The 27,888-nt window shown below is 40.2% G+C and overlaps 2 protein-coding genes across 4 annotated transcripts in view; both read left to right on the top strand.

Annotated features, from left to right (window-relative positions):
* The first annotated feature begins 268 nt into the window (after window positions 1-268).
* RNF7 (ring finger protein 7) lies at window positions 269-6,136 on the top strand. 3 transcript variants are annotated; one of them, XM_036877260.2, is made up of 3 exons: window positions 269-678; window positions 4,176-4,223; window positions 5,352-5,588. In XM_036877260.2, the coding sequence occupies exons 1-3, from the start codon at window positions 504-506 to the stop codon at window positions 5,426-5,428; spliced, it is 300 nt and encodes a 99-aa protein (XP_036733155.1). In that variant the 5' UTR covers window positions 269-503; the 3' UTR covers window positions 5,429-5,588. The 3 variants fall into 3 exon arrangements, with proteins under 3 accessions (XP_036733155.1, XP_036733156.1, XP_036733154.1); XM_036877261.2 differs by lacking the exon at window positions 5,352-5,588 and adding an exon at window positions 5,792-6,136 and having other exon boundaries at window positions 277-671; XM_036877259.2 differs by lacking the exon at window positions 5,352-5,588 and adding an exon at window positions 5,792-6,136 and having other exon boundaries at window positions 299-678.
* Window positions 6,137-6,859: 723 nt separating this feature from the next.
* Window positions 6,860-27,888, top strand: part of GRK7 (G protein-coupled receptor kinase 7) — a 59,083-nt gene continuing 38,054 nt past the window's right edge. Inside the window, 3 exon segments of the mRNA XM_057498420.1 lie at window positions 6,860-9,583; window positions 17,748-20,713; window positions 27,533-27,750. Of these exon segments, the coding sequence (XP_057354403.1) occupies window positions 27,690-27,750 (61 nt within the window). The 5' untranslated portion in view covers window positions 6,860-9,583; window positions 17,748-20,713; window positions 27,533-27,689.

Here is a 27,888-nt window from a genome sequence, read left to right as displayed (position 1 = left end):
AAGGTCAGTCTTTCACTCAACAAGTACTTGTGCCTCCCGAGGCCAGGCGTCTTTTGGATACCAGACAAAGACAGAGACTCGGGGTCTGCTTTGACGGAGTTCACCTTCAGGAGGGGCGAGGCAAACACACATTTACAAGACAATTTCTGGGAGCCGTAAATTCACGAGGGCATACAGCAGGCCACGTGGTTCCTGCGTAAAGTAAGCTCGCTCCCACGAGAGTAGCCCTCCACGGCGCAGACGTCAGACTTCAGCCCAGAAGAGCGCAGCTGGCACTCGGCCATCAACTGCCCCGGCGCGGGGTCGGGAATGCGGCCAGGCGCTGGCGCAAGGCAACGTCACTGGGCCGCGCCAGCCAATCGCGGGGGGGGCCCTGTTGTGAATGCTGCGGCGGCCCGCCGCCGGCGGGAGGCGCTGTGGCCCGTAGGGCGACCCCACAGAGCCGCCATAGCCGCCCGCCTCCTCCGAACCAACGTCTCTGCCGCCGGCTCCGCGCCGCCGCCATGGCCGACGTGGAAGACGGCGAGGAATCCTGCACCCTGTCCTCTCACCCCGGGGGCGTAGGCTCCAAGTCGGGAGGCGACAAAATGTTCTCTCTGAAAAAGTGGAATGCGGTAGCCATGTGGAGCTGGGACGTGGAGTGCGATACGTGCGCCATCTGCAGGGTCCAGGTGATGGGTAAGCGCTGCACGCGAGGCCCGGGCCGCATCACGGCCTCCGGCTGCCGCTTCTGTATTCCAGGGACCGGCTAAGGCTCAGAGACCCCTTCCCAGAGGGGCGGGGGCGGGCGGCGTACCGCCCGCGCGCGGGGGTCCCAGGACCACCCCTCGGCTGCGGCTCGTGCGAGGGCTGCGGCCGCGGTGTGGGGCCGCGCGGTCGTTTGGCTGGCGCTGGGGGCTGGTATTCTAGGGAGTGGAACGGAAAGTGAGCAGAGGGGATAAGGTATTACTTGGTAGTGATGGGTGTGGCCGAGAACGTAAAACTGGGTGACCTGATAGGAGCTGGGAGGAGCCGGTGGGGTTTGTGTGAGCCGAAGAACGGCACCGTCCCTCAAAGCAAAAGCGCAAAGGGGTCAGGGTGAAGGCCCTGATTCCGCAGGACACGTTACTGGTTCCGGTCACGGACCAGAGTGGAGCTCTGGGGTAATGTTCCCCCCAAAATGACACAGACTCAGTTCTGCTCTTGAAAGGCGCTGGGAAGAAAAGTGTTGCCGGCCATTGCATTTTTGGATTAGCCACTGCTGCTCTGCTGGCTTTTAAATCTGGAGGAATCTAGACGGGTCAGATGGCACCCGCTAGTCTTGAACGAGACACATTGTAGCTTAAGAATATTTCAGTTTCGTGGTAATTGAAGAATTTAAGCCCTTTAATCAGAAACATAAAAACGTCATCCCCTTCCTGGCCCCTCGTCATTTCCTGGCAAGGATACTGCCCTGCTCTGAGTTAGGCCTTAGTGGAGAACGCTTTTTTATAAATACTTACAACTACTTCTTTCTATGGTGTTCTGAATTAAAATATTGGATCAAGTGAAGCCTTTCAGAACAGCTTGATCCTCTCACGTTTAACATCTCAGACCATCTTGAAAAAGAGGTGCTGTTTAAATGCGAGTTACGTTTTTAAATAGGGCATTTAAAACAATTGAGAAAGCATCTTAAAAGTGTTGGTTTTGGGGAGGAGGAGAAGAAAACAGGTTTCTGTAATTGGAAATCTTCGGGTCTTGCCCTGGAAAACGAGAAAATTAAGAGAAAACAGAAATCCCCTCCTTTCTTGTTGGATGAAATTTAAACCTACCAGAATCAAGAGATTTCTCAATTTACAGTCTCTTTAGTAGGCTCTCTTGTTTTTTATTCATAAACATTTGTTTCAAAGAGGATTTACAACAATGAGATTCAAATATTTTTATTTTTTACTTTGGAAAGAACTTGATTTCAAACATGAGCCAGTAATTTTACATAGTAGGTCTAAATAGTGCCTAGTTTATTGGCCTGCAATACATCCCCCTTACTAAGAACTAGAATCATAATTTTCCAGTTTGGGTAGCATTTTTAACTTAGGCAACTTAATCTTTTTCTTTTGCAAAGCAAGCTTTACTGAAAATTTTATCCCCTAAACGTCCTTTAGTTTAAAGCGAAGGACGTTTCTAAAAGGGTGTTTTATTGTTCTCCCCAAAGAAAAAATTGAAAATAGTACATATAAATGCAGAATTTGAAGTAATGTATGAAATCTTGCAACAAATAAACTCTCCTGGGATATTTAAAGTAAGCCAAAGTGTAGGCTATTAAATGACTCACATTCAATGTTGACATTTTTAATTACAGCAAGCATTCTGTTGATTAATTATTCAGATTTACAACAGCTGCATTTTGAGTTCAGGGAAGTATTCTGGACTAGACCTTTGTATACTGTTTATGAGGTGTTAAAATCCACTTAGTGGTCAAGTGACTGAAGACAGTTTGCTTTTTAGACTTCCCAATCCTTAGCATCATTCTAAAAAGTGTGATTGTTATTGTAACAGTAGAAACACTCTGTTTTAGATATTAGGAACATCATCAAAACTTTTTTCTCTGAAACTTTAGGAGATTTTATCAATTTAGGTCAGTTTTTGATAGTGAATCTCAGTCAAAACAAAGCTGTATAAGCATAATTCACAGATTTCTAGATTCTACAAAATCCCGCTTAACCCCATTTCCTTAATAAATTTTGGCATTCATCTCATATACTACATAAATGAATTATTATGACTTTTTGATCCGACTTATCTATCAGTCCTTGGTTTCCACTATCCTGAAAGGAGCAGATGGCACGATAAGCAAATGCCACTAAGGAAGAGAATGTGTGCTAGGACTGCCAAGTTATACAGAGCCAGAGGAACTGTAAATGGCCATACGTTAGCCTGGATATTTGGCTTCCCTAATTTGTGAAAGAGGCAGGGATCACAAACTATAATTCTGTAATTACACAGAACCAGAGCCATGTCTTCACCTCTGTCATGATCCTTATGGTATTTAGTTGTTCTCTGAATGTGGTAGTGAGACCAGGGACTGAGGCTTCGTTATTTTGGTGGTCCCAGTGCCCGCTCCTTGCACAGAGTAGATACTCAGTAATTGTGGAACTGAAGAAAGCCTCAGGAGGCAGTGGTTGTTTTTAATCTACACTGAAGAGGCCAGGGTGGTGTGTTTTTTTAGGGTAAGAGCATGCAGAGAGGAGCAAACAAATGCCTGAGCATAATCCAATTTAAGAAGGGAATCAGGCTTTGACTCCGCGGTGTGTCTATTTTTACAGATTTATTTTTCTCCAGTTTACCTTACAAACGTTTTTTTTTCCTGTTGGTTTGAACTCCCTTTTACCCATCTTTGAATTCACCCAGCTAGTGAATGAATCTATTTCATTGGTCCCTAAAATATTCTATGTTGCATTCTTCATTAAGCAAATAGTAGTACAGAGTGAGTTTTGAAAACTTAGTATACCATTTAGGTTCCCATTCCTAGTATTACCCCCAAGTAATTTATTTAAATATTTTGCCATTGTTGGATAAATGCTTTGGGCTCAGACATATCTGCAGCATTTTCTTAAAAAGAAAAAAAGAGAACCTAGTATTCAAGAGATTCCCTTTAAAAAATTAATTTTAAGTTAGTTTTATATAGATACAGTCATGTAATTCAGAAATTTAAGAAAATTATACAATGAAAACTTCCTATCCCATTCCATCCCAGGTAAACTTTATTAGTTTTTTGAGTATCCTTCTGGAGTTTATGTATGTATGTATAAGCAAATACCAGTATGCATGCATGGCTGATTTTAAAAGGTGTCTTGAAAATAAACTACCCCTAAGGTCGATCTATGTGATCATGCCCAGTAAGCTTATAACTTCTAATGTGGTGGAGTATGGCATATTCTCTAGTGGTTGCATCCACCGACAGGACATCTTTTCATCAGAGCTTGTAAAAATAGAGGGTCGGTAACCCTTGTGAAATTGCTCCTGGTCATAAGTAAACTGGTAGAGTGCTTTGTACTTTATTCATCTTTAAACAGTTATGTTCAGATGAGAAATTAGTAGTATGAGCCTTTTATCCCCATCTCTAACCCTTTGGGCTTTTATTTGACTTTGAAGTGTCTGAGTTTTAAAAATTGCATTTCTGAGTATCAGAATGAGAATTGCTGTTTGTTTACTTTTAGATGCCTGTCTTAGATGTCAAGCTGAAAACAAACAAGAGGATTGTGTTGGTATGTTGTAATTTCATTCTCTTGCTTTTTCAACTGAAGGTTTTCTCTCAGTGGGGATGTTCGAATTTGCAATTAAGATAGACTTTATCAATACACCAAAAATTAAACTCTAAAGCAGTGATCCATTATTAATATAAAATGTGTTGGTTCTCAAAAGGCCTTAATGGAATTAATCTGCAAGTCCTTTTATTACCTGTAATTAAGAATTGGTTATCCAGTCCAGACATAGGCACAGCAAACATTTGGATTAAAAAAAAAAAATTATGTTCTGCTAAGAAAATTATAAAATAAGAAATTTGTCAAAACATTTAAATTTTTATTATGTTATAGGTCAGTTTTGGTTGGGTTTTGTTCTGATAAAGCATTTCAATTTTCAGTACTTCTTTATGATATAATTTTTAATTTTTCAACTAAGGTAGAAAAAATTTTGTGTCAAGTTTTTTTGGAATATACTCTGTATGTAGAAATCTATTAAATTTCCTTATAGTCTTGGATTATAAAAATTTCATAGGCTAAATGGTTTTAAGCAATTTAAAGGTTTTTATATCCTAGTTCTTGAGGTCATTGCTACTATATTGCTGTGTAAAAGTGTTCAAAGGGTTTCCGAGAATGAAAGGTTAACTTTGTACTTTGTGATTATGTGGTTTACATGCAACTTCTTGGTTTATGCAATTTTGATCAAATCCTGTTCTGTCCTCCTGAAACACTTAGAATGATTTGCTTTTGCTTCTTACCCCCTAAAGCAATTTTCAGCAAAACGTTTTTTTGTTTTGTTTTGTTTTGTTCTGATTTCACTTGTTTTGTTACATACAGCTCAGTCAAGCAAGGGACAGATGAAACCCATGTTTGAGAGTGTATTCAGATTGTGGGTGATTTCCCTTGGTCCAAATTTTTTTCATGTTGTTTGTTTAAAAATATTAATTTGGTAATTGTGAGGTATAGCCCAGCTTTCTTTGGTCATGGAGAGAGAGGCGTCTATTTCCAGCCTGCCACTTTGAAAATTTCATTCTATCACACGCAGAATTACAGTTTATGGGTGACTTAACACAGTTCATCACCACTTCTAGAAAATCACTCAGTAAATGGGCAAATTATAATGTTGAGATGTATGTCATCTATTTATAACAGCCTACTGTGAACTGAAGACATTTAAAACTCATCATGATCTCTTGGTAAATAAAAATTGGGACGACATTTTTCAATAAAATAAAGCGCAAAAGGTCTCCAAGGTGGGTGCATGCCTAAAGTCTGGGACCCAATGAGGGCTTTAAGTACTTTAATCTAACTTCCAGAAGACATCATGTGGAGTTATTAGGGGCTGGGCACTAGCCTATCACCCACAAATTCTAAACAGTGATAAAAAGTTCCCCAAGCACAGGGCCTTATCTCACTAAGTGTAATTTACACATCTAAGTTTTATTTATAGATGAAAAAATTATTTTTGACAAATTAACCATTTTTATTCAAGATTATAAGCCATGATTATTATTCATAATATAAAATAGGCTATAATTTTGAACTCAGTAATTGAAATTGAACTATGTGAGATAATTTTTTTTTTTTTTCAGTGGTCTGGGGAGAATGTAATCATTCCTTCCACAACTGCTGCATGTCTTTGTGGGTGAAACAGAACAATCGCTGCCCCCTCTGCCAGCAGGACTGGGTGGTCCAAAGAATCGGCAAATGAGAGTGGTAAAAGGCTTTCTTTGTGCAGTTGTTCAGAGCCCTGCTTGGATCCTGTTATCAAGTGCCCTGTAATGGCTAGCACACTCCAAGGGACTAATTCTTCAAATAGGAGGAGCTGGATCTGGAGCTCTAGGACTCATAAAAGGCATAGTTTAGCATTTTGTCAATTTTATTTTCAGAAATTCTCTACAATTAAGAAGATAATTTATTAAAGATGTTCTTTCCTACCTCTGTGGAATGTGTCTCTCACACACACACACAGCTTAGAAGTGCTTTAAAGGAGGAGAGAACTACAAATTGAATGACTATAATTTACTTACCAATATCCAAGGGGCTGCGCAAACAACTCCATTTAGAAGAGAACATTTTGCATGCTTATGGTTAAGTTAAAAGAGACAATGTTAAAATATCAGAGTGCAGTTCAAAACCCAACTTTTAGCCTTAATTTGTTCCTAATATTTATTTTTGGTGAGGGAGAGGGGCGATTCACAAAATCTTTGTTTGAAATAATGAGAACTTTTAAGTTTGGACCAGTGAACAGGCTAAATAAAATTTAACTTTTGGGCATATGGGGTTTCAATTATCTGTTAGATTATCATCTTTGACTCATCAAGAAAACCTAGATCTGCGCTCACCTCTGTTCAATCATTAAGTAGTAAAGGACAAAAGTATTTCCAGCCTCTGGTCAGAATATGTTGTAATTTAACTGTGTTTTTAGGTGGCATGTTGATGAGGGAAATTGTTTACCACTGTAGCATGGATCAAAGTGTTTATTTTTATTACATGGTGTTTTAATAAATAGTTTACTCTGTTTACTTCATTTGAATTATTGCAGTTTTATGCACAAATTTAAACTTAGTGTTAATAAACTAATTTGTTAAGTGAATGCTTTCATTTGAAAAAAATGTTCATATACTCTTGTATTTGGTAATAGTCTAAAGTTTATTACCTGGAAACATAAATATGAGTACTACTTAAATTTTATCAAACTCATTCACATTTAATAGAAGTTATAACAATTTTTGGACCACAAGTTCATTTTGAAATTTTCCATAATAAGGGCTACTGCTATGAATTTTAGAAACTGAAGTGTTAATCGTCCACTTATGTATTTTCAGGGTTTGTCAATCTGAATCTTTTTAAGTCTAAAGACTCTGGATACATAAAAGAATACTAAAAATATACTCATTCAAATTAAAAATGAGAGTTCCGTATATTTCGCATTGGCTAATAATCATTTCTCTGAAAATTTCTTGCTTTATTATGTTCTCACATGTTTATCTGCTGTAAAACTTAATTATAATATACAAGTATGTCTGAGCATTTGATTATGTTTATCATCATACAGCAAACTAAGCAGCTTTTCATTTGACCTTTTTAAAAGAATGGATACCTAAAATATGAACCAGACATTTGGCTTTGCAGCAAAGAGAGAAATAGAACATCAAGTTATTTTAGTCAGTATGACAGTATGTAAATGAAATGTGGAGGATGGTGGCAGTTGATTTCCACGCAGCAGAACCACAGGCCCGCTGCCTCACAAAGCTGTTTGAACTACACACCACTTCTGAGGGAGGAGGAGGGGGACCGGACAAGGCCGCTCTGAGCCCAACCATCCTGGGATGACACCAGCTCATCTACATAGTCACTTGAAAGCTTACTACAGATTGTTGCACCAGCAAGAACACACTGGCATTTAATTAGGAGTTCCAAAGCAAAAGTGAGCATTGAACAGGTTTTTCTTTACATTTGATTGCAGAATGCTAAATTTTATTGTACCAGTGTACTAGAAAAATGTCATCTTTAAATTTTCCATCTGCAAATTAATATTACAGCTGACATCCTGAGCCAGTAAACCTCACTCTGTCAAACCCATTTTTATAAAAAGCATCCCCTTTGTTTTCCTGAAGTGAGATTTGTGAATATATTGCCACATGTGATTAAAATGCATGTTAATGACTATAAAGTAGATACAAAAGGAAAGTAATTTATAATTCATTTGTATTTCAATATGTAAATGCTTGGTCATAATTACACCAGAGGACATAATGCAGTAGGCTGGTGTGTGTGTGTATAAAATCATATGTAGACAACAATGTACTGTTGTGACTCAGTTACATGAGAGTGTCCATTGATAAAACTTTTTCCCACCAAAATGGTGGGTTGTGTCTAGGGAAGTTCTGAACTTTCCTAACTGACCAATGTACAATATTTTAAATGTCAGTTGCATATTAGGAAATTTCAATGAATTTTAAAGCTGTGCAAAAAACTTTGGGTTTATAAGTAAAAAAGGTTTCAAGGTTCAGATCATACAGATTTTTCCTCATAAATGGACATTGAGATGTGCAGGATTCTGAACTACGTTTCATCCCGTGAGACTGTCACATACATCACAAGATGTCGTGCTTTCCTGGCCCCCACCCACCACGTGCCAATGGTGCCATCAGTCTTTGTGCCATCCAAAGAAAGTATGTTTCCAAAACGTCCCCTTGAGAGGTAGAATTGGCTGCTCTGGGAGCAGTGATAAGTGCTTGCAGAGGCAGCTACCATGTATACTTTGCTGTCACAGTCTCCTGGAAGCATCCAAAAATAATAGACACAAAATACCTTCTTTAAAAGGTATGAAGGGTTCAGATTTTTTAATAGCTGCTTTCCTAAAAAGAGTTTACAAAAAAAGTTTACAGAGCAAAATCTTGCTGATCTGTGTACTTTTCTCTAGCATGTGAACAACTCTTAGGTTTAATATCCAGAATACACACGTGGTGGGAAAATATTCACTTAGCAATCTTCTAAATAATAAGTTCAAAATTGTTTTATTTAACTGAAGCTAATGGAGAAGTATTCAGGATCAGAAAAATATATTTTTTAAGTGTCCTTTTAGAAGTTTAGTACATCTCTGATAAGAAAGGAAAACACTTTGTTGCTTCCTAAAATGAATTGCTAAGGGCCAACTTGGGGCAATGCTCTGAAAAGAAAATTAGAACATTTGAATGTTCACCTTAGTAGCCTTTGTTAAAAATATATATTTAAAGGAAAAATGTTGATATGAGGAAAATTGTAATTAAAATACAAATATATTTTAGATTTAAGCAATATTTTATGTTGAACATTTGAATAATATATTCATATGTTCGGAATGCATGAGAAACGCATGGAATTTCCCTTGCCATTTTTACTTCATTCCATTCCTGCCATGCTTAGGTTTCGTTAAAAAAAATATGTCTTACAGAAGTATCTTCCCTGGATTTTGATACTCAGTGGCCAAGAGCTGGGACTGGAGCCAGGATAGCTGAATTTGAATTCCAGTGCCACCACTTCCCTGTGTGACCTTGAGCAAATTACTTCACTTCTGTACCTGACTTCCTCATGTGCAATGTAAATGATGATGATAATACCTATCTCACTAGATCGTTTTGAGGATTGAAGACTAAATGCGTTAATACACAAGTAAAACTCTGAGAACAATTTCTAGCACATGATAAGTGCTGCTATTATTTCATTTTAGTCATTCCTGGCAGCTGTTTTAATAGAAGTGACACTTTAAAAACAATGTGTTTTTAGTTATGGAGTAAAACACTCCTAATTGAAACACTCAATAAAAACTTTGTAAGAAACAGTTCATTGTTGTAACCATGTTAGGTTACCTGTAGCACAGTGAGTTTTTGTGAAAAAAGGTAATGAGGACTGGGGGGCGGAAGATGGCGGCGTGAGTAGAGCAGCGGAAATCTCCTCCCAAAACAACATATATCTATGAAAATATAACAAAGACAACCCTTCCTAGAATAAAGACCAGAGGACACAGGACAATATCCAGACCACATCCACACCTGAGAGAACCCAGCGCCTCGCGAAGGGGGTAAGATACAAGCCCCGGCCCCGCGGGAGCCGAGCGCCCCTCCCCCCAGCTCCCGGCGGGAGAAGAGCAGGCAGAGCGGGAGGGAGACGGAGCCCAGGGCTGCCGAACACCCAGCCCCAGCCATCCGGGCCAGAGTGCAGGGCCCTCGATACTGGGAAAACAGGGCAGCAAGAACAGTGAGCAGGCACTGGAGGCTGGGCGACAGAGGACATAAGAAAAGCGCGCGACCATTTTTTTTTTTTTTTTTGCTTTTTTGCTGCTTTGTTTTGGCGAGCGCTTTTTGGAAGTCTTAAAGGGACAGGGACCCCAATACTAGGGAAACAGGGCAGAAAGACCGGTGAGCAGAGGCCTGAGGCTGGCACCGGAGAATAAAGAAAAACGAACGACCACCTTTTTTTTTTTTAATTAAAAAAAAATTTTTTTTTTTTAATTAAAAAAAATTTTTTTTCTTGTTTTTTTTTGTGGTCGTTGTTTTGTTTTGGCGGGTGCTTTTTGGAAGTCTTAAAGGGGCAGGGCGGGCCACTTAATCCAGAGGTAGGGAATCCGGGATCTCTGGGCACCCTAACCCCTGGGCTGCAGGGAGCAGGGAGGCCCCTTACGGAGATAAATAGCCTCCCAGCAGCTCCTGCTCCAACGCGACTCCACCATTTTGGAGTAGCTGCCCGAGCCAGGCCACGCCCACAGCAACAGCGGAGATTAACTCCATAGCAGCCGGGCAGGAAGCAGAAACCCTGTCTGCGCGCAGCTGCGCAGCACAAGCCACTAGAGGCCGCTGTTCTCCCAGGAGAGGAGGGCCACAAACCAACAAGAAAGGAAGTCCTTCCAGCCGTCACTCGTCCCAGTTCTGCAGACTATTCCTATCACCATGAAAAGGCAAAGCTACAGGCAGACAAAGATCACAGAGACAACACCAGAGAAGGAGACAGACCTAACCAGTCTTCCTGACAAAGAATTCAAAATAAGAATCATAAACATGCTGACAGAGATGCAGAGAAATACGCAAGAAAAATGGGATGAAGTCCGGAAAGAGATCACAGATGCCAGAAAGGAGATCACAGAAATGAAACAAACTCTGGAAGGGTTTATAAGCAGAATGGATAGAATGCAAGAGGCCATTGATGGAATTGAAATCAGAGAACAGGAACGCATAGAAGCTGACATAGAGAGAGACAAAAGGATCTCCAGGAATGAAACAATATTAAGAGAACTGTGTGACCAATCTAAAAGGAGCAATATCCGTATTATAGGGGTCCCAGAAGAAGAAGAGAGAGGCAAAGAGATGGAAAGTATCTTAGAAGAACTAATTGCTGAAAACTTCCCCACACTGGGGGAGGAAGTAATCAAACAGACCACGGAAATACACAGAACCCCCAACAGAAAGGATCCAAGAAGGGCAACACCAAGACACATAATAATTAAAATGGCAAAGATCAAGGACAAGGAAAGAGTGTTAAAGGCAGCTAGAGAGAAAAAGGTCACCTATAAAGGGAAACCCATCAGGCTAACGTCAGATTTCTCAACAGAAACCCTACAGGCCAGAAGAGAATGGCATGATATATTTAATACAATGAAACAGAAGGGCCTTGAACCAAGGATACTGTATCCAGCACGACTATCATTCAAATATGATGGTGGGATTAAACAATTCCCAGACAAACAAAAGCTGAGGGAATTTGCTTTCCACAAACCACCTCTACAGAACATCTTACAGGGACTGCTCTAGATGGGAGCACTCCTAGAAAGAGCACAGCACAAAACACCCAACATATGAAGAATCAAGGAGGAGGAACAAGAAGGGAGAGAAGAAAAGAATCTCCAGACAGTGTATATAACAGCTCAATAAGCGAGCTAAGTTAGGCAGTAAGATACTAAAGAGGCTAACCTTGAACCTTTGGTAACCACGAATTTAAAGCCTGCAATGGCAATAAGTACATATCTTTCAATAGTCACCCTAAATGTTAATGGGTTGAATGCACCAATCAAAAGACACAGAGTAACAGAATGGATAAAAAAGCAAGACCCATCTATATGCTGCTTACAAGAAACTCATCTCAAACCCAAAGACATGTACAGACTAAAAGTCAAGGGATGGAAAAACATATTTCAAGCAAACAACAGTGAGAAGAAAGCAGGGGTTGCAGTACTAATATCAGACAAAATAGACTTCAAAACAAAGAAAGTAACAAGAGATAAAGAAGGACACTACATAATGATAAAGGGCTCAGTCAAACAAGAGGATATAACCATTCTAAATATATATGCACCCAACACAGGAGCACCAGCATATGTGAAACAAATACTAACAGAACTAAAGGGGGATATAGACTGCAATGCATTCATTCTAGGAGACTTCAACACACCACTCACCCCAAAGGATAGATCCACTGGGCAGAAAATAAGTAAGGACACGGAAGCACTGAACAACACAGTAGAGCAGATGGACCTAATAGACATCTATAGAACTCTACATCCAAAAGCAGCGGGATATACATTCTTCTCAAGTGCACATGGAACATTCTCCAGAATAGACCACATACTAGGCCACAAAAAGAGCCTCAGAAAATTCCAAAAGATTGAAATCCTACCAACCAACTTTTCAGACCACAAAGGCATAAAACTAGAAATAAACTGTACAAAGAAAGCAAAGAGGCTCACGAACACATGGAGGCTTAACAACACGCTCCTAAATAATCAATGGATCAATGACCAAATCAAAATGGAGATACAGCAATATATGGAAACAAATGACAACAACAACACTAAGCCCCAACTTCTGTGGGACACAGCAAAAGCAGTCTTAAGAGGAAAGTATATAGCAATCCAAGCATATTTAAAAAAGGAAGAGCAATCCCAAATGAATGGTCTAATGTCACAATTATCGAAATTGGAAAAAGAAGAACAGATGAGGCCTAAGGTCAGCAGAAGGAGGGACATAATAAAGATCAGAGAAGAAATAAATAAAATTGAGAAGAATAAAACAATAGCAAAAATCAATGAAACCAAGAGCTGGTTCTTCGAGAAAATAAACAAAATAGATAAGCCTCTAGCCAGACTTATTAAGAAGAAAAGAGAGTCAACACAAATCAACAGTATCAGAAACGAGAAAGGAAAAATCACGACGGACCCCACGGAAATGCAAAGAATTATTGGAGAATACTATGAAAACCTATATGCTAACAAGCTGGGAAACCTAGGAGAAATGGACAACTTCCTAGAAAAATATAACCTTCCAAGATTGACCCAGGAAGAAACAGAAAATCTAAACAGACCAATTACCAGCAACGAAATTGAAGAGGTAATCAAAAAACTACCAAAGAACAAAACCCCCGGGCCAGATGGATTTACCTCGGAATTTTATCAGACATACAGGGAAGACATAATACCCATTCTCCTTAAAGTTTTCCAAAAAATAGAGGAGGAGGGGATACTCCCAAACTCATTCTATGAAGCTAACATCACCCTAATACCAAAACCAGGCAAAGACCCCACCAAAAAAGAAAACTACAGACCAATATCCCTGATGAACGTAGATGCAAAAATACTCAACAAAATATTAGCAAACCGAATTCAAAAATACATCAAAAGGATCATACACCATGACCAAGTGGGATTCATTCCAGGGATGCAAGGATGGTACAACATTCGAAAGTCCATCAACATCATCCACCACATCAACAAAAAGAAAGACAAAAACCACATGATCATCTCCATAGATGCTGAAAAAGCATTTGACAAAGTTCAACATCCATTCATGTTAAAAACTCTCAGCAAAATGGGAATAGAGGGCAAGTACCTCAACATAATAAAGGCCATCTATGATAAACCCACAGCCAACATTATATTGAACAGCGAGAAGCTGAAAGCATTTCCTCTGAGATCGGGAACTAGACAGGGATGCCCACTCTCTCCACTGTTATTTAACATAGTACTGGAGGTCCTAGCCACGGCAATCAGACAAAATAAAGAAATACAAGGAATCCAGATTGGTAAAGAAGAAGTTAAACTGTCACTATTTGCAGATGACATGATACTGTACATAAAAAACCCTAAAGACTCCACCCCAAAACTACTAGAACTGATATCGGAATACAGCAAAGTTGCAGGATACAAAATCAACACACAGAAATCTGTGGCTTTCCTATATACTAACAATGAACCAACAGAGAGAGAAATCAGGAAAACAACTCCATTCACAATTGCATCAAAAAAAATAAAATACCTAGGAATAAACCTAACCAAAGAAGTGAAAGACTTATACTCTGAAAACTACAAGTCACTCTTAAGAGAAATTAAAGGGGACACTAACAGATGGAAACTCATCCCATGCTCGTGGCTAGGAAGAATTAATATCGTTAAAATGGCCATCCTGCCCAAAGCAATATACAGATTTGATGCAATCCCTATGAAACTACCAGCAACATTCTTCAATGAACTGGAACAAATAATTCAAAAATTCATATGGAAACACCAAAGACCCCGAATAGCCAAAGCAATCCTGAGAAAGAAGAATAAAGTAGGGGGGATCTCACTCCCCAACTTCAAGCTCTACTATAAAGCCATAGTAATCAAGACAGTTTGGTACTGGCACAAGAGCAGAGCCACAGACCAATGGAACAGACTAGAGAATCCAGACATTAACCCAGACATATATGGTCAATTAATATTTGATAAAGGAGCCATGGACATACAATGGCGAAATGACAGTCTCTTCAACAGGTGGTGCTGGCAAAACTGGACAGCTACATGTAGGAGAATGAAACTGGACCATTGTCTAACCCCATATACAAAAGTAAACTCAAAATGGATCAAAGACCTGAATGTAAGCCATGAAACCATTAAACTCTTGGAAGAAAACATAGGCGAAAACCTCTTAGACATAAACATGAGTGACCTCTTCTTGAACATATCTCCCCGGGCAAGGAAAACAACAGCAAAAATGAGTAAGTGGGACTATATTAAGCTGAAAAGCTTCTGTACAGCAAAAGACACCATCAATAGAACAAGAAGGATCCCTACAGTATGGGAGAATATATTTGAAAATGACACATCCGATAAAGGCTTGACGTCCAGAATATATAAGGAGCTCACACGCCTCAACAAACAAAAAACAAATAACCCAATTAAAAAATCGGCAGAGGATCTGAACAGACAGTTCTCCAAAAAAGAAATACAGATGGCCAACAGACACATGAAAAGATGCTCCACATCGCTAATTATCAGAGAAATGCAAATTAAAACTACAATGAGGTATCACCTCACACCAGTAAGGATGGCTGCCATCCAAAAGACAAACAACAACAAATGTTGGCGAGGCTGTGGAGAAAGGGGAACCCTCCTACACTGCTGGTGGGAATGTAAGTTAGTTCAACCATTGTGGAAAGCAGTATGGAGGTACATCAAAATGCTCAAAACAGACTTACCATTTGACCCAGGAATTCCACTCCTAGGAATTTACCCTAAGAATGCAGCAATCAAGTTTGAGAAAGACAGATGCACCCCTATGTTTATTGCAGCACTATTTACAATAGCCAAGAATTGGAAGCAACCTAAATGTCCATCAATAGATGAATGGATAAAGAAGAGGTGGTACATATACACAATGGAATACTACTCAGCTATAAGAAAAGGGCAAATCCAATCATTTGCAGCAACATGGATGGAGCTGGAGGGTATTATGCTCAGTGAAACAAGCCAAGCGGAGAAAGAGAAATACCAAATGATTTCACTTATCTGTGGAGTATAAGAACAAAGGAAAAACTGAAGGAACAAAACAGCAGCAGAATCACAGAACTCAAGAATGGACTAACAGGTACCAAAGGGAAAGGGACTGGGGAGGATGGGTGGGTAGGGAGGGATAAGGTGGGGAGAAGTAGGGGGGTATTAAGATTAACATGCATGGGGGGGTAGGAGAAAAGGGAGGGCTGTACAACACAGAGAAGGCAAGTAGTGATTCTACAACATTTTGCTATGCTGATGGACAGTGACTGTAAAGGGGTTTATAGGGGAGACCTGGTATAGGGGAGAGCCTAGTAAACATAATATTCGTCATGTAAGTGTAGATTAGTGATAGCAAAAAAAAAAAAAAAAAAAAAAAAGGGCAGTTCCTGTGTGGTAACCTCCAACGAGTTCTACACAAGGGTATAAAGGGCATATAAAAGTGTAGGCAAAGGGTCTGTTTGTGTTTATACAGAGGATCAAAGCCTAATTGGGCTACCCCGAAAATGAACTAAGATACGATATGAAAAAGAACTTCCAACATCTGCACCCTCTGGAAGACTCATGCCAGAAGATGATCATCAAAAAACCCCAACAAAGATCCACGCACTGCTACAGCTGTAGATGCACTCATCCAACCAGTTCCTGGACCTGCCATGGGAATGAGGAAGGAGATATCTAAGCTGGCCTGTGCATACAGTAAAACAACAAAATTGGACTGGATCTATACTGTTGGAACTCAACCAAGAATTTGGAGAAGTGCAAATTGTAGCGCTCCAAAGTCTTACAACTACAAACTATTTATTGTTAAAAGAACATATGGCATGTGAACAGTCCCCAGGAATGGGTTGTTTTAATTTGTCTGATTTCTCTCAGACTGTTCAAGTTCATTTGGACAATATCCACCATATCATAGATAAGTTTTCACAAATGCCTAAGGTGCCTAACTGGTTTTCTTGGTTTCACTGCAGATGGCTGGTAATTACAGATATGCTTTGGTTATGTAACTATACTCCTATTATGTTAATGTGTGTGTGCAATTTAAGTAGTAGCTTAAAACCTATACATGCTGAAGTTACTCTACAAGAAGATATATCAAAGAAATAATCAATCTTCCCATGTTTTCTTCCGCCTGCTACTTCTATAGCTTTTCTTCTTCCTTCCTAATTACAACCCTTAAATAGAATTCGTGCCTCATATCAAATTTACCGAGTATCATAATTCTTCCAAGTGGTAAAGATACCTCAAGACAAATGCTGGGCATAGAAGCCACAGGGCATAAATATGCAAAGAAGTAAAAAGCTAACTTTTTCAAACAATAAGGCTTCTCTCTCACTTACCAACTTTACATTTCCCTTTATGGCCCCGGAAGATGACTGGTTAGCCAGAGACGGGTAAGATTCCTCAAGGGAGGAACAACCTAAGACAGGCACAGTCGCAGGGGAGCCATCAGGTGAGAAATTGGGGATCAACAGAGGTGAGGCTTAGAACCTCACCCCCCCGTTCTGAGAGAAATCTTCTGCATACATGGATGTTTATTGCCCTGGTCTAGCTTGGATTAACACATAGTCTACAGGCACACACCTGATCATCTACATGTGCTCTCTTACAACACTAAACTATGTTTTCTACCTTTATCTTGTGTCTACCTACCACTTCAGCATTTTATTAAAAATAATAATAATAAAGAGAGAAATGTGGTATCCACATATATATCAAGTATAAAAACCAAATGAGTATTCATATTTGAACTGAGTGTTTATAGTTCATAATGCATGAGCAAAACCGAAAGTTTCTGTGATGACTGCCCTTGTACTGTTCACTATGTAACTTATTCATTATGTAAGAATTTGTTCTACATGTAAAAACTTGTTTGTTATGCCTCAGAAGATTGGAGACTGACAAAAATTAGGCTTGGGGTGGAATAATGATTGTGCATTGAGCATTGACTCCCCTATACAGAATTTTATTGTCGTTAACAACCATTTGATCAATAAATATGAGAGATGCCCTCACAAAAAAAAAAAAAAAAAAAAAAAAAAAGGACAGACTTCCAATGGTAAAATAAATTAGTAACCGGGATGTAAGGTATAGCATAAGGAATATAGTCAAGATATTGTAACAGCCTGGTAGGGTGATAGCTGGAACCTAGAATTATGTATATAAATGTTCTACCACTGTGTTGTACACTTGAAACTCATGTAATGTAATACTGTGTGTCAACTACCCCTCAATAAAAAATAATTATTAAAAAAAAAAAAAAAAAGGTAATGAGGCTTTAGTGACTTGCCTGTTAGATTTTTTTTTGTAATCATTTGTTCAATATGATTTCCAGATTTTATATTAAAAGGCTTTGTAAATATTGTGCTCTCATTAAAATTTGAGGTTTTCCATCTTAGTATTTGATTGGATCTTGCAGATATGACAATCGGGGTACATTTTTTGACCACGTGATTTGGGGAATATCTATATGGTTTAGAAAATAAGCCTTTTTCACACTCCTCAGTTTTAATCTTCCTAGCCTTTCACAGCAGTAGCAAGCTTTACTGTCAACCTGCTGCTTTCTCTTGTCTATGCACCTGATAAACCTGAGTTGGTTAGGACAGAACCTGCCTTTCCTATGCTGGATCGCAGCCAGCTTTCCCGGGGTGAGTGCCGCTGCGGAACAGCATAGGAGTAAGACTGCAATTTAGGAGCCACCCAGTCTGGCTTGGAATCTTGACTCTACCCAAATCCTTAACTTCTCTGTGCCTATTTCCTCAACTAAAATGGGAATAACAATATTATCTACCCCATAGAGTTGCTATGGAGATGAGATGAGTTAGGACACGGTAACTTAGAACAGTGAAGCACAGTAAGCCCTCAATAAATGCTCACCATTGTTATAGATCACCACCACTACTAATCTCTGCCTTAACTAGAGAATGGCCTTTAAGAAACGTATCTTGTTTGCAGTGATGGTTCTTGTACGAAATATGTGTGTGCACCTGCACCTGTGAAGAACTGTCAATGGGAGTTTTCAGAACAGTGGTTTTCAACTTTTTTTTTCACCACCCCAACACATCTGAAAAGCTGGCAATACATTTTTCTGCAAGTATCAGGAAACCTGACTATGCTGGCTTAAACAGAGGTTTACTGTCTCACACAGTAAGTAATCTAGGGGTAGGAAGCTGGGGCTAAAGTGCCACCAGGAACCAGGCTCACTCCTTTCTGCCCTTGGCATCTTTTGCATGATACCTCCCTCTCATGCCTACTCCCTCACGGTCCCAAGATGGCTGCTGTATTTTCAGGTCTCATTCACATTCTTGGGGAAAAGTGCGGGGCAAGAGGATTTTTTTCCTTTAGCAAGACTTTGACTTGGAAAAGGTTGTCCTCCCTAGTGTCTTTAGTCTACACCTCAGTGACCAGAATTATGTCGCACCACCATTCTAGATGCAAAGGAAATGGGAGATGTAGTTGGCTTTGTAGCTTGTACAGGAGCAGAAGAAATCAGAAGTAATTGGGTACAGGTGTTGGATGAATCAAACTGTATTCTCTTCACAGTATTCACAGTTGCTGATACTGGGGGAGTTGCTGCTACATGTCCTTCCTTTCCATAAACTCGTAGAATTGGGAAGGATCTAAGGGAGCATGTTATCTCTGAAATGACCTCTTTGTGTCTATATTTTTTAATATGCTGACTTGTAAAGCAAAAACTTTTTAGTAGGGCTTTAGCGCATGTCCATTATGACACAAATTTGGATAGTCCTTGAATTAAATTATGTCTGAAAATAAAATGCCATACAGAGCAAGCATGCTACACAGGCTATAACAGTACTTCCAGATACTTTCCCTGACCCTAATTTTATGCAGTTTATAGAGCAATTGTTCTTCATCTTTTGAAAGTTTGAACTGAAATAGCACATGGAGCCTTTAACAAATATTTTTTTAAGTGTTCTTTTAGAAGACTATTGCTTCTACAGTTCCGAGAAATGTAAACTGCTTGGAAAGATCTAAATCTCACGCTCTTACCTAGCTATCTTATTTCTGCCCTTGCTGCCTCAGTGTCTGCACAACATTCAGCTTCTCTATTAAAAAAACAGGATCAGTCAACAGAATAATGCCTGAGGAGGCCATACTTTTAACAAAATCTTCAAGAGCCAGCTACTGGGCAACAGAATTGAAAAGAAGCTTAATGAAAGAAGATATACAAATAGGCAGTCAATACTTGAAAAGGTACCTAACGTTCCTCATGGGAAATGCAAGTTAAAATCAAAGTGAAATACCTCTATACACTCCCTAGAATAGCTCAAGTGAAAAAGAATGTTGCATCAAGTCTGGGGAAAGATGTGGAAGACCTGGACTCTTATATGTTGCTGGGTGGGGAATAAAAAATGGGAGCAGCCACTTGGGAAAAACAGTTAAGGCAGGATGGTAAAAATCTGCATCAGCCCTATGACTCAGCGATTCTATTCCTAGGTATTTGCCCCAGAGACATGAAAACAGAGTGTCTACAAAAAGACCAAGACAAATATTCAAAGCTGCTTTTTTCATATTTAATAGCCCCAAACTGGAAACAACCCAAATATCCATCAACAGAATGGAATGCTACTCAGCAGTAAAAAAAGGAACGAACTACTGATACATGCTACAACATGGTTGGATCACTATATTGAGCAAAAGAACCCAGGCACAAAAGAGAACTTAACTGTATGATTCTGTTTGTGTGAAGTTTAAGAACAGGCAAAACTAATCTATGGAAATGAGAATAATGGTTATCTCTCAGTGGGGCTGTTAACTGGAGGAAGGGCACACAGAAGCTTTCGGTAGTGTGGGAAATGTTCTATATACTGATCTGGGTTATGGTTACATGAGTGTATAGATTTGTCAAAACTCAACCAAACTGTACATGTACGATCTGTACATTTTATTCTATGTGAAGTAAACCTAAGTTTTTTTTGTTTTTGTTTTTTTTAAAGAGATGGGTATTATTAAGACCACAGCCAAAAGCCCTTTTATATTTGCTACTAAGTGGAAAATACAAGAAAACCCATTAATGGTTATTCCATTTGTCTTAAGTTCAAACTCTTCAAGAAAGCACTCAAATCAAAATAATCGTGTTTCTCATCTTGTTCTGGCCCCCTGTGGAGGTAATCTGAGAAAGCTCCTTGGAGTTCATTAGAAGTGCTACATTTTCAAGAAGTTTATCAAAATGCAGAAGAAATAAGTAGTGGAAGAGGTGCTTTTCAAAAAGGTAATGTGTTATATTCATTCCAACTCTGTTCTAAAATATTTTTCATGGTTTTATATGTACAAAATCTTGGAGCTGCCCTCAGTTAGGTGGAAATGTTAGTGTAGCCTGAAATTCCTCACTGAACTGTAACACTAACACAGAACTTTTCTAACAACAGGCTTAGATTTAAGGTTAACAGAGACAGACTTGGGTCTTTGCCACACCTTTGCTTAAAAAAGTCCTTGATGGCCATGAGGCTGTAGTGCTGGGTTTCTGTCTGACAGATGGCTGAGGTCTGGTGACAGTACACAAAGACACCCTGATGAAGCTTAGGAATGCTAGAGTCCTCCCAACCCACCACAGCCCTGCTGTTAGGTCCTTAGGTGGATGCAAAGTAAAAGGAGTTACTCTTGACATCTTTGAGCTGTACCCACCTGCAACCCTCAAACCTACCATCTAACCATGAAAATGGCCCAGGTGCTCCCAGCTCAGCTTGGACCAACCCTCTGCCAGATCCACCCACATGGATCAGGCAGGAGGGAGTCCAAGGGCTCCACCTAAGGCCCCCAAACTCAGCAGTCCAGCGGGTCCAGTGGTCTCAGTGGGCCAGGAGGAGCTCCAGCATATGGCATGTCCATGCCAGGCCAGCGCCCCTCCCCGCCCCAACACTCAGGGCCTGGCTACCACCATCTACTTTGAGACCATCAGTCTCATCCTGCCCTTCATCCCCAGTGGGTCAGACAACCCAGGCTTTCCAGGTCACCTCACATTCTCTCAAATCTAATTCCAAGTAGTTCTTGACATCCCCTTTTATTCCTCCATCTCCCATGCCTCCCCAACTTCCAAAACTCTCTGTGCCCTCTGATATTTATATCAACAAAATTTCCTCCATCCCTTATCCAATGAAGTTCCCTTCACTTTCTTACTCTTGCTAAAACCTGTGTCCCCCCGAGGACACAGCTTCTCCTGCAGCCCTCCTGCCTCCCTCATTCCACTGGACCTGGCCATGTGCAAGATTTCTTCATTTCTCTCAGTTGCTGCTTCCCTCCCTAAAAAACAGCCAGCTCTGACCATCCTTCGTTAGACGACCACTCACCACAGCCTACTGATGGCCCTGAGTCACTCCTCTTCATTCCTGAAAGATGCCAGCTCTGCTCTCTGTCCATCTCTCCATCAGTACTCTTGGATAATTCTTAGGGATTTCAATATTCATATGGATGATGCTTCCAGTACCCTGGTCTCCCAATCCCTTAGCCTTCTCTCTCCGCCCCTACCTTGGTCACCTACTCCAATGGTCATAACTTTGAGCAAAACACCTCAAAAGAGTAGCTTATACTGACTGCCTCCAGTTTATCCCCTTCTCTTTCTATTGAACTGGCTCTAATAAAGTGTTAGTCCTACCATTCCATTGAAACTGCTTGTGTCAGGCTCCCTAGTGACCTCCATATTGCTAAATGTTCTTCAAGCTTCAATATTTTATTACAATAGCATATTTAACCGCTGTTAACCACTGTGTCCTGCTGCCAACAGCCCCCTGCCGAAAGTGCAGCATGACAAGGTAGTGATTTTAAATACCCTTGATCATGGTAACCAACAGAAATATTTCAAAGCCAAGTTTGCAACTAAAATCTAGACCTTGGAAAATTCTGAATTAAAAGAAATATAAAGCTCTCAAACAGGTTCTTTTATCTACCCAAAGAGTAAGTGCCAGAGTGCCACTCACCTGATAATACTGCTAAGGTTTTTTTCCCCCTGAGTATTATGTCTCAAAGAAGTACCACTTTTATAAATAAAATCAACATTTTCCTTCCCATTTACCGTTTCTTTTCAGCACCACAAAGAAACCAGTATATAAAACTGTCGAGGACAGTCAACACTCCATCTTTACCCTGCTTGATCTGCCAGCAGCATTTGCCAGCGTAGCTCTGCCCCAGCATGGGTAGGAGTCCCTGACACCCTTCCTTCACTTGGCTGCTATGACACAAGTGGTTTTCCTTCTCCTCCTCTGCTCCTCTCACCTCCCTGATCTCTAGGCCCTGACCTCACACTTCTCAGTGATCTCCCTGAGAGTGTCACATCCAGTCCCATGACTTTAAATGCCATTTATATACTGGGGGACTCCTGGTGACTATCTCCAGCCCAGGCCCACCCTGGGGTCCAGACCCATAAATCCATCAAACTACTCATGATTCCCATTGGGATGGCTCATAGGCAGTTCAAAGTTAACAGGTACAAGACTGAGTTCTTGATTTTCCCCACAGCCCTTTCTTCCAGAGGATTTCCAGCTGAGTTTATGGGCAATTCCTTCCGGTTACTGAGGCCCGAAACCCTGTAGTCTACTTTGTCATTTTTCTTTCTGCCACACCCCACATTTAACTCATAAGCAAACCTTCTTACTCCCTGCACTGATGTATGTCTCACCAGGGTTCCTGTCTAACCCTCCACTGACTAATTTTTACCCTTGCGTACTTCAGGCTGTAATCTTGTTAAAATGTCTGCATCCCTCTGTAGCAAGCCTCTGCTGAAAACCTCCAGTGGCTGAGCTCGGCTGCTTACTGACCCACCAGAGTGCAGCCACATAAGTCAGATCAGCCAAGAGCTGCCCAATCAAAGCATAGGATTCATGAGAAAGAATAAATCATTATTTTAGGCTATGAAGGTTTGGGGTGGTTTTTAATACCACAATTTAATATACTATATATTTTACTTGTTTATTGACAGTTTCACCCACTAAAATGTAATCTCCTTAAAGATAGATATTTTTGTCTATTTTTTTTACTGTTGTATACCCAGTTCCTAGAACAGTGCCTGGCACAGTAGGTCCTGTCTGTCTGTCTGTCTGTCTATCATCTATTTGTAGGATGAATGAAGAGACCAAATAGGCAAAAGAAAGCATGCCAGAATTCTGTGTGGATTTAGTTGATAATGACTTGGTGGTCAATCTGCCTTTACTAATATTCTTTTATACATCAAGGTCATTACTTGCAATGTAATAACCAGGTATGAGGTGTTTCTGTCTCACCAACTACATCTTGCATTGCACTGTGTTCAATTTAACATATCAGAGTCCAGCCGTCTATTATGGCCCCAACTATAAATGGAAATAAGGTGTTCCTCTCATCTGCTATTACCAAATGAACTTGATGTTACTTCTGTGTATTAAATGTGGTGGTGTTTATATACTTTAAAATATTTTTAACATAACTTTCTTCCCCCACCCCCAGTAGACATTTAGCTGAGATCTAATGCTTAACTCATTTTCCCTTATAATTGCCTTATTCTCTCAACTCTTGATTATTTATATTCTTTAAAAAAGAAATTTTTGGAAGCAGACTTACCAAAATTTGTAGCAAACAATTAATACTATCCATTCCAGAATACAAAGTATTTTATGCTACTGAAAATAACTTTGGCTTTTATCCCTTTGTTTCATAGTTCATTATAACCACAGGAACTTTTTCCAGTTAATTCCCACATTTCCCCCACCTACCAAATATATGTTTTGTGGACTTCATTTTGCTTTTTTCTTGTTTTTAACATCGTATTGTTTGGTCTTCTCAATAACCTCTACGTCTTCTTCAATGAATCTCTTACTTCCCAGAGAATTAGTAGATTTAGAAAATCTCATTGTGAAACACATACAGAACATTTTCTTTTGTATACCTGCCATTATTCATTTCCAAATCAAGTCTCTATCAGGAAGTATTTTCTATTTCCTTCCAATATACCAACTACTTAAATTTTTCTCTGAGCTACTGGGGCTCCTTGTTTAAGAATATCCTCTGTTATGGGTGTGTAGTCATCATTAAATAATTAAGAGTCTGCCTTAAAGAGGATGTTTATGTTATGCCAGATTATGGGTCCTTCGGTTCAATATTTATGAATTTAGTCTGTAATAAAAAAACAAGAAACTTTAAACAGGTCTACAGATTCTTGTACTGCTAGTAAAGTACATGTAACTTCTTCTATCTGAAGTAGCCTCAAAATCAAAAGTTTTTACTAACTATTCTTGGTATGGCTTTTGAGGAATATCAGAATTCCTGATGATAAAAGGATTTTTCCTTCAGGTGCGCAATAACTGTTTCACTATCAATTAAAACAGAGCAAGAACTAGATGCTTAGCATTATACCATGTCATCACACAAACCTTATAACCAGAAAATGTAGCATTTTGATAGGAAATAAAGCACAAGAATCATTTTTAAATACAACCCCAGCTTTTCCCAGTCCAGACCAGACTCTTTCGACCCCCTAGCTTCTCTGTGCCACAAGGACAGTGCATGGTGAAAAAAAAAACCTTTTCTGGAAAAGAGGACCCAGAGTTCCTAAATCAAGTTGAGCACTTATATTCTTTCTGGTCTCAGTTTTCTTCATATATATAATAATTTAGACCAAGTCAACATTAAAGTTACTTATGTTACAGATAACTCTGAGTCTATGGCTGTTAGATAATGTTTGAAGTTAATAAGAAAATGCTTGGTTTAAACTGACATTTCCTAAAAGCTGGAAAGCAAATTGCTCCTTCTTTATGCTCCCATGGGATTCGATGCCTATGTCTATGATGACTTTAACCACCCAGTATCATGGTTATTATGGCAAATGGAGCCAAACATAATACCTTGGCACCCAGACCCACCCTCTTTCTCTCCTTATGATCAAAGAGCTGCCCATAATCCTAAAATCCTTCCCCTGAGTTTTGAACTCCTGTTGTCTTTGCAGGAATTATAGACATTTATTTCCATATGGTAACCTTGCCCTCCCCCTGTTGGATGCTTTCTTTCATCTTTTCATGTGCAGAAAAACTGCCATGACTTCTTCCTCTCCCCACATGCCCTTTGCTCCCCCATCATCTCTCCCCTTCACAGCGCAAGTTCTTCTGTTGCAATCACACGTTTTCATCTTCCTTCCCTCCTCAACCACTCCAGACAGGCTTAAACCCAAGACTACAACACCATGGAAACTATTCTCCAGTACCTAGGATTTCCATCTTCCCCCTTTAAGGGTCATTTCTTGGTTCCCGTCTTCCTGACCGCACAGCGGCACCGAGCGTAGCTGGCCGCTCTCAGAGTTGACCTTTGCAGCTCGGCACTTCCTATTTTTTCCTTTGTAGGGGGGCACTTCCGGTTTCTCCCCTTACCCGGGCTGCACTTCCTACTGCTGCTTGGTCCTCAGCTCCTCTGCAGGCTCCTCCACTTCTCCACGCCTGGGAAATGCTGAGGGTCCTCAAGGCTCAGTCCATGTCCCTCTTCATGTCTTGCTCAGTCCTTGTCCTTCTTCAGGTCTCATTCAATCCCTGGACCGATTTTTCAGTAACTGTACCCATTATCCATTAACTCAAACCAAGCCTTCTCCCAGGTTTTCCCTATTCTGGTGAATGACATAACCAACTGTCCAGTTCCTCAAAGCAGAACCCGGGAGTCACCCTTCCTCACCTTCCTCCCCCTTCATCTCCCCATCTCCTGTCCATTTGCCCTCTGAATAGGCTGACACTCATTCTGCAGCCATCATTCCTCACTGGGCTGCCTCAGTTGCCTCCCCCAGATGCCCTGCTCCCACTCTCTTCACCACACAGCAGCCAGTGGGCTCATTCTGAAAACACAAGTACAGTTAGTTGACCTGTGAACAACATAGGTTTGAACTGCTTGGTCCACTTATACCCAGATTTTTTTCAATAAACATACTGGAAAAATATTTTGTGATTTGTAACAATTTGAAAAAACATTTTATTTTCTCTAGCTTACTTTATTGTAAGAATACAGCATATTATGTACATTATATCGATATATAATATATATATCATACAGAGGCTGGTGTATATATATATATATATATGATACAGAATATGTATTAATCAAATGTTTGTGTTATTGTTAAGGCTTCTGGTCAACAATAGACTATTAGTAGTTAAGTTTTGGAGAGTTGAAAGTTATATGTGGATTTTTGACTGTGCATGGGGTTGGTGTTCCTAACCCTTCATTGTTCAAGGGTCAACTGTATAACCATGTTATATGCCTAAACACCCTAGTGGTCTCCCATTGTTCTTAAGACAAAGCCCAAATCCTTGAAAGGATGATTTGACTCCTGGCTGTCCCTGCAGCCTCATCTGTACCACATGCTTTCCCCCTCATTCATGGTGCTCCATCTGCACTGGTCTTTGGCATTGAGCAGATTGCTCTCTCTTCTGGAAATGTTCCTACTCTCCTCCCTATTCTTTCTTCAGGACAAAGCCCAGCCTTCCCTGAGCAGTCCCACCAATCCCCCTGCCATGTCCAGTCATGATATCATATAACTTCCTGCCAGTCACTTCACATAAGTGGAAAACCACATGGTTAATGTTGTCTTCCTCACTAGATGGTACGTTCTATGAGGGCAAGGATGACATCTGCTTTGGTTCCCCGCTGTGGGCCAGAGCCCCAGCACAATGCCAGGCATGTGGTAGACCCCAATAAACACATGTTGAAGGGAGGAAGAAATGTCAGACAGCATGGCCATTATTCAACATTGTACCCCGAGGACTTGGTTATGATCTCTGACACACACTAGGTGCTCACTCAATGTTCTGAATGAACGAATGCATGCATGGATGTTTTCAGATAGCACTCGGCCAGAAGCAAGCAGTAACATACAGGCTAATAAACAATTGCAGGATAAACTAAGCTGGGCTGGGTAATAAAGAAACCCCCAAGTCTCAAGGCTTATTAACACATAAAAAGTTTACTTCTGGATATTAGATTATATTAAGAAATTATTGGTAATGGTGTTGGGGTGATAATAGCATGATAATTATGCTGATCAACAGCCTGTTTGTTCTCAGATACTCTTCTCTGACCTATTTTTCAGGTGGCTCATCTCCCAGCCTCTCCCTTGCTGTACTAGCCCACTCAGGGTGCCACAACAAAATACCACAGACTGGGTGGCTCAAGCAGCAGAAATCTATTTTCTCACAGTTCCAGAGGCTGGGAGTTCGAGATCAGGGTGCTGGCATGGTCAGGTTCTGATGAGAGTTTCTTCCTGGCTTGGAGATGGCCTCACCTTCTTGCTGCGCTCTCACATGGCAGGTGTGTGTGTGTGTGAAGGGGATCTTCCTCCTCTTTTAAGGCCATCAGTCCTATAGGGCCCCACCTGTATGAACTCCCTTGACCTTAATTACCTCATAACAACCCCATCTCCAAATACAGTGACATTGGGAGTTAGAA

Source organism: Manis pentadactyla, chromosome 1 (assembly GCF_030020395.1).
Source record: "Manis pentadactyla isolate mManPen7 chromosome 1, mManPen7.hap1, whole genome shotgun sequence".
Taxonomy (NCBI): Eukaryota; Metazoa; Chordata; class Mammalia; order Pholidota; family Manidae; genus Manis; species Manis pentadactyla.
The sequence above is the reverse complement of the archived record's forward strand: the minus strand, read 5'-3'. Positions and strand labels throughout refer to the sequence as shown.

Excerpts from the sequence above, each read along its gene's own strand:
- RNF7 (XM_036877259.2), top strand. The coding sequence starts at position 504 with ATGGCCGACGTGGAAGACGGCGAGGAATCCTGCACCCTGTCCTCTCAC. Across the intron at positions 679-4,175 it reads CTGCAGGGTCCAGGTGATGG|ATGCCTGTCTTAGATGTCAA; the intron begins GTAAGCGCTGCA and ends GTTTACTTTTAG. Across the intron at positions 4,224-5,791 it reads CAAACAAGAGGATTGTGTTG|TGGTCTGGGGAGAATGTAAT; the intron begins GTATGTTGTAAT and ends TTTTTTTTTCAG.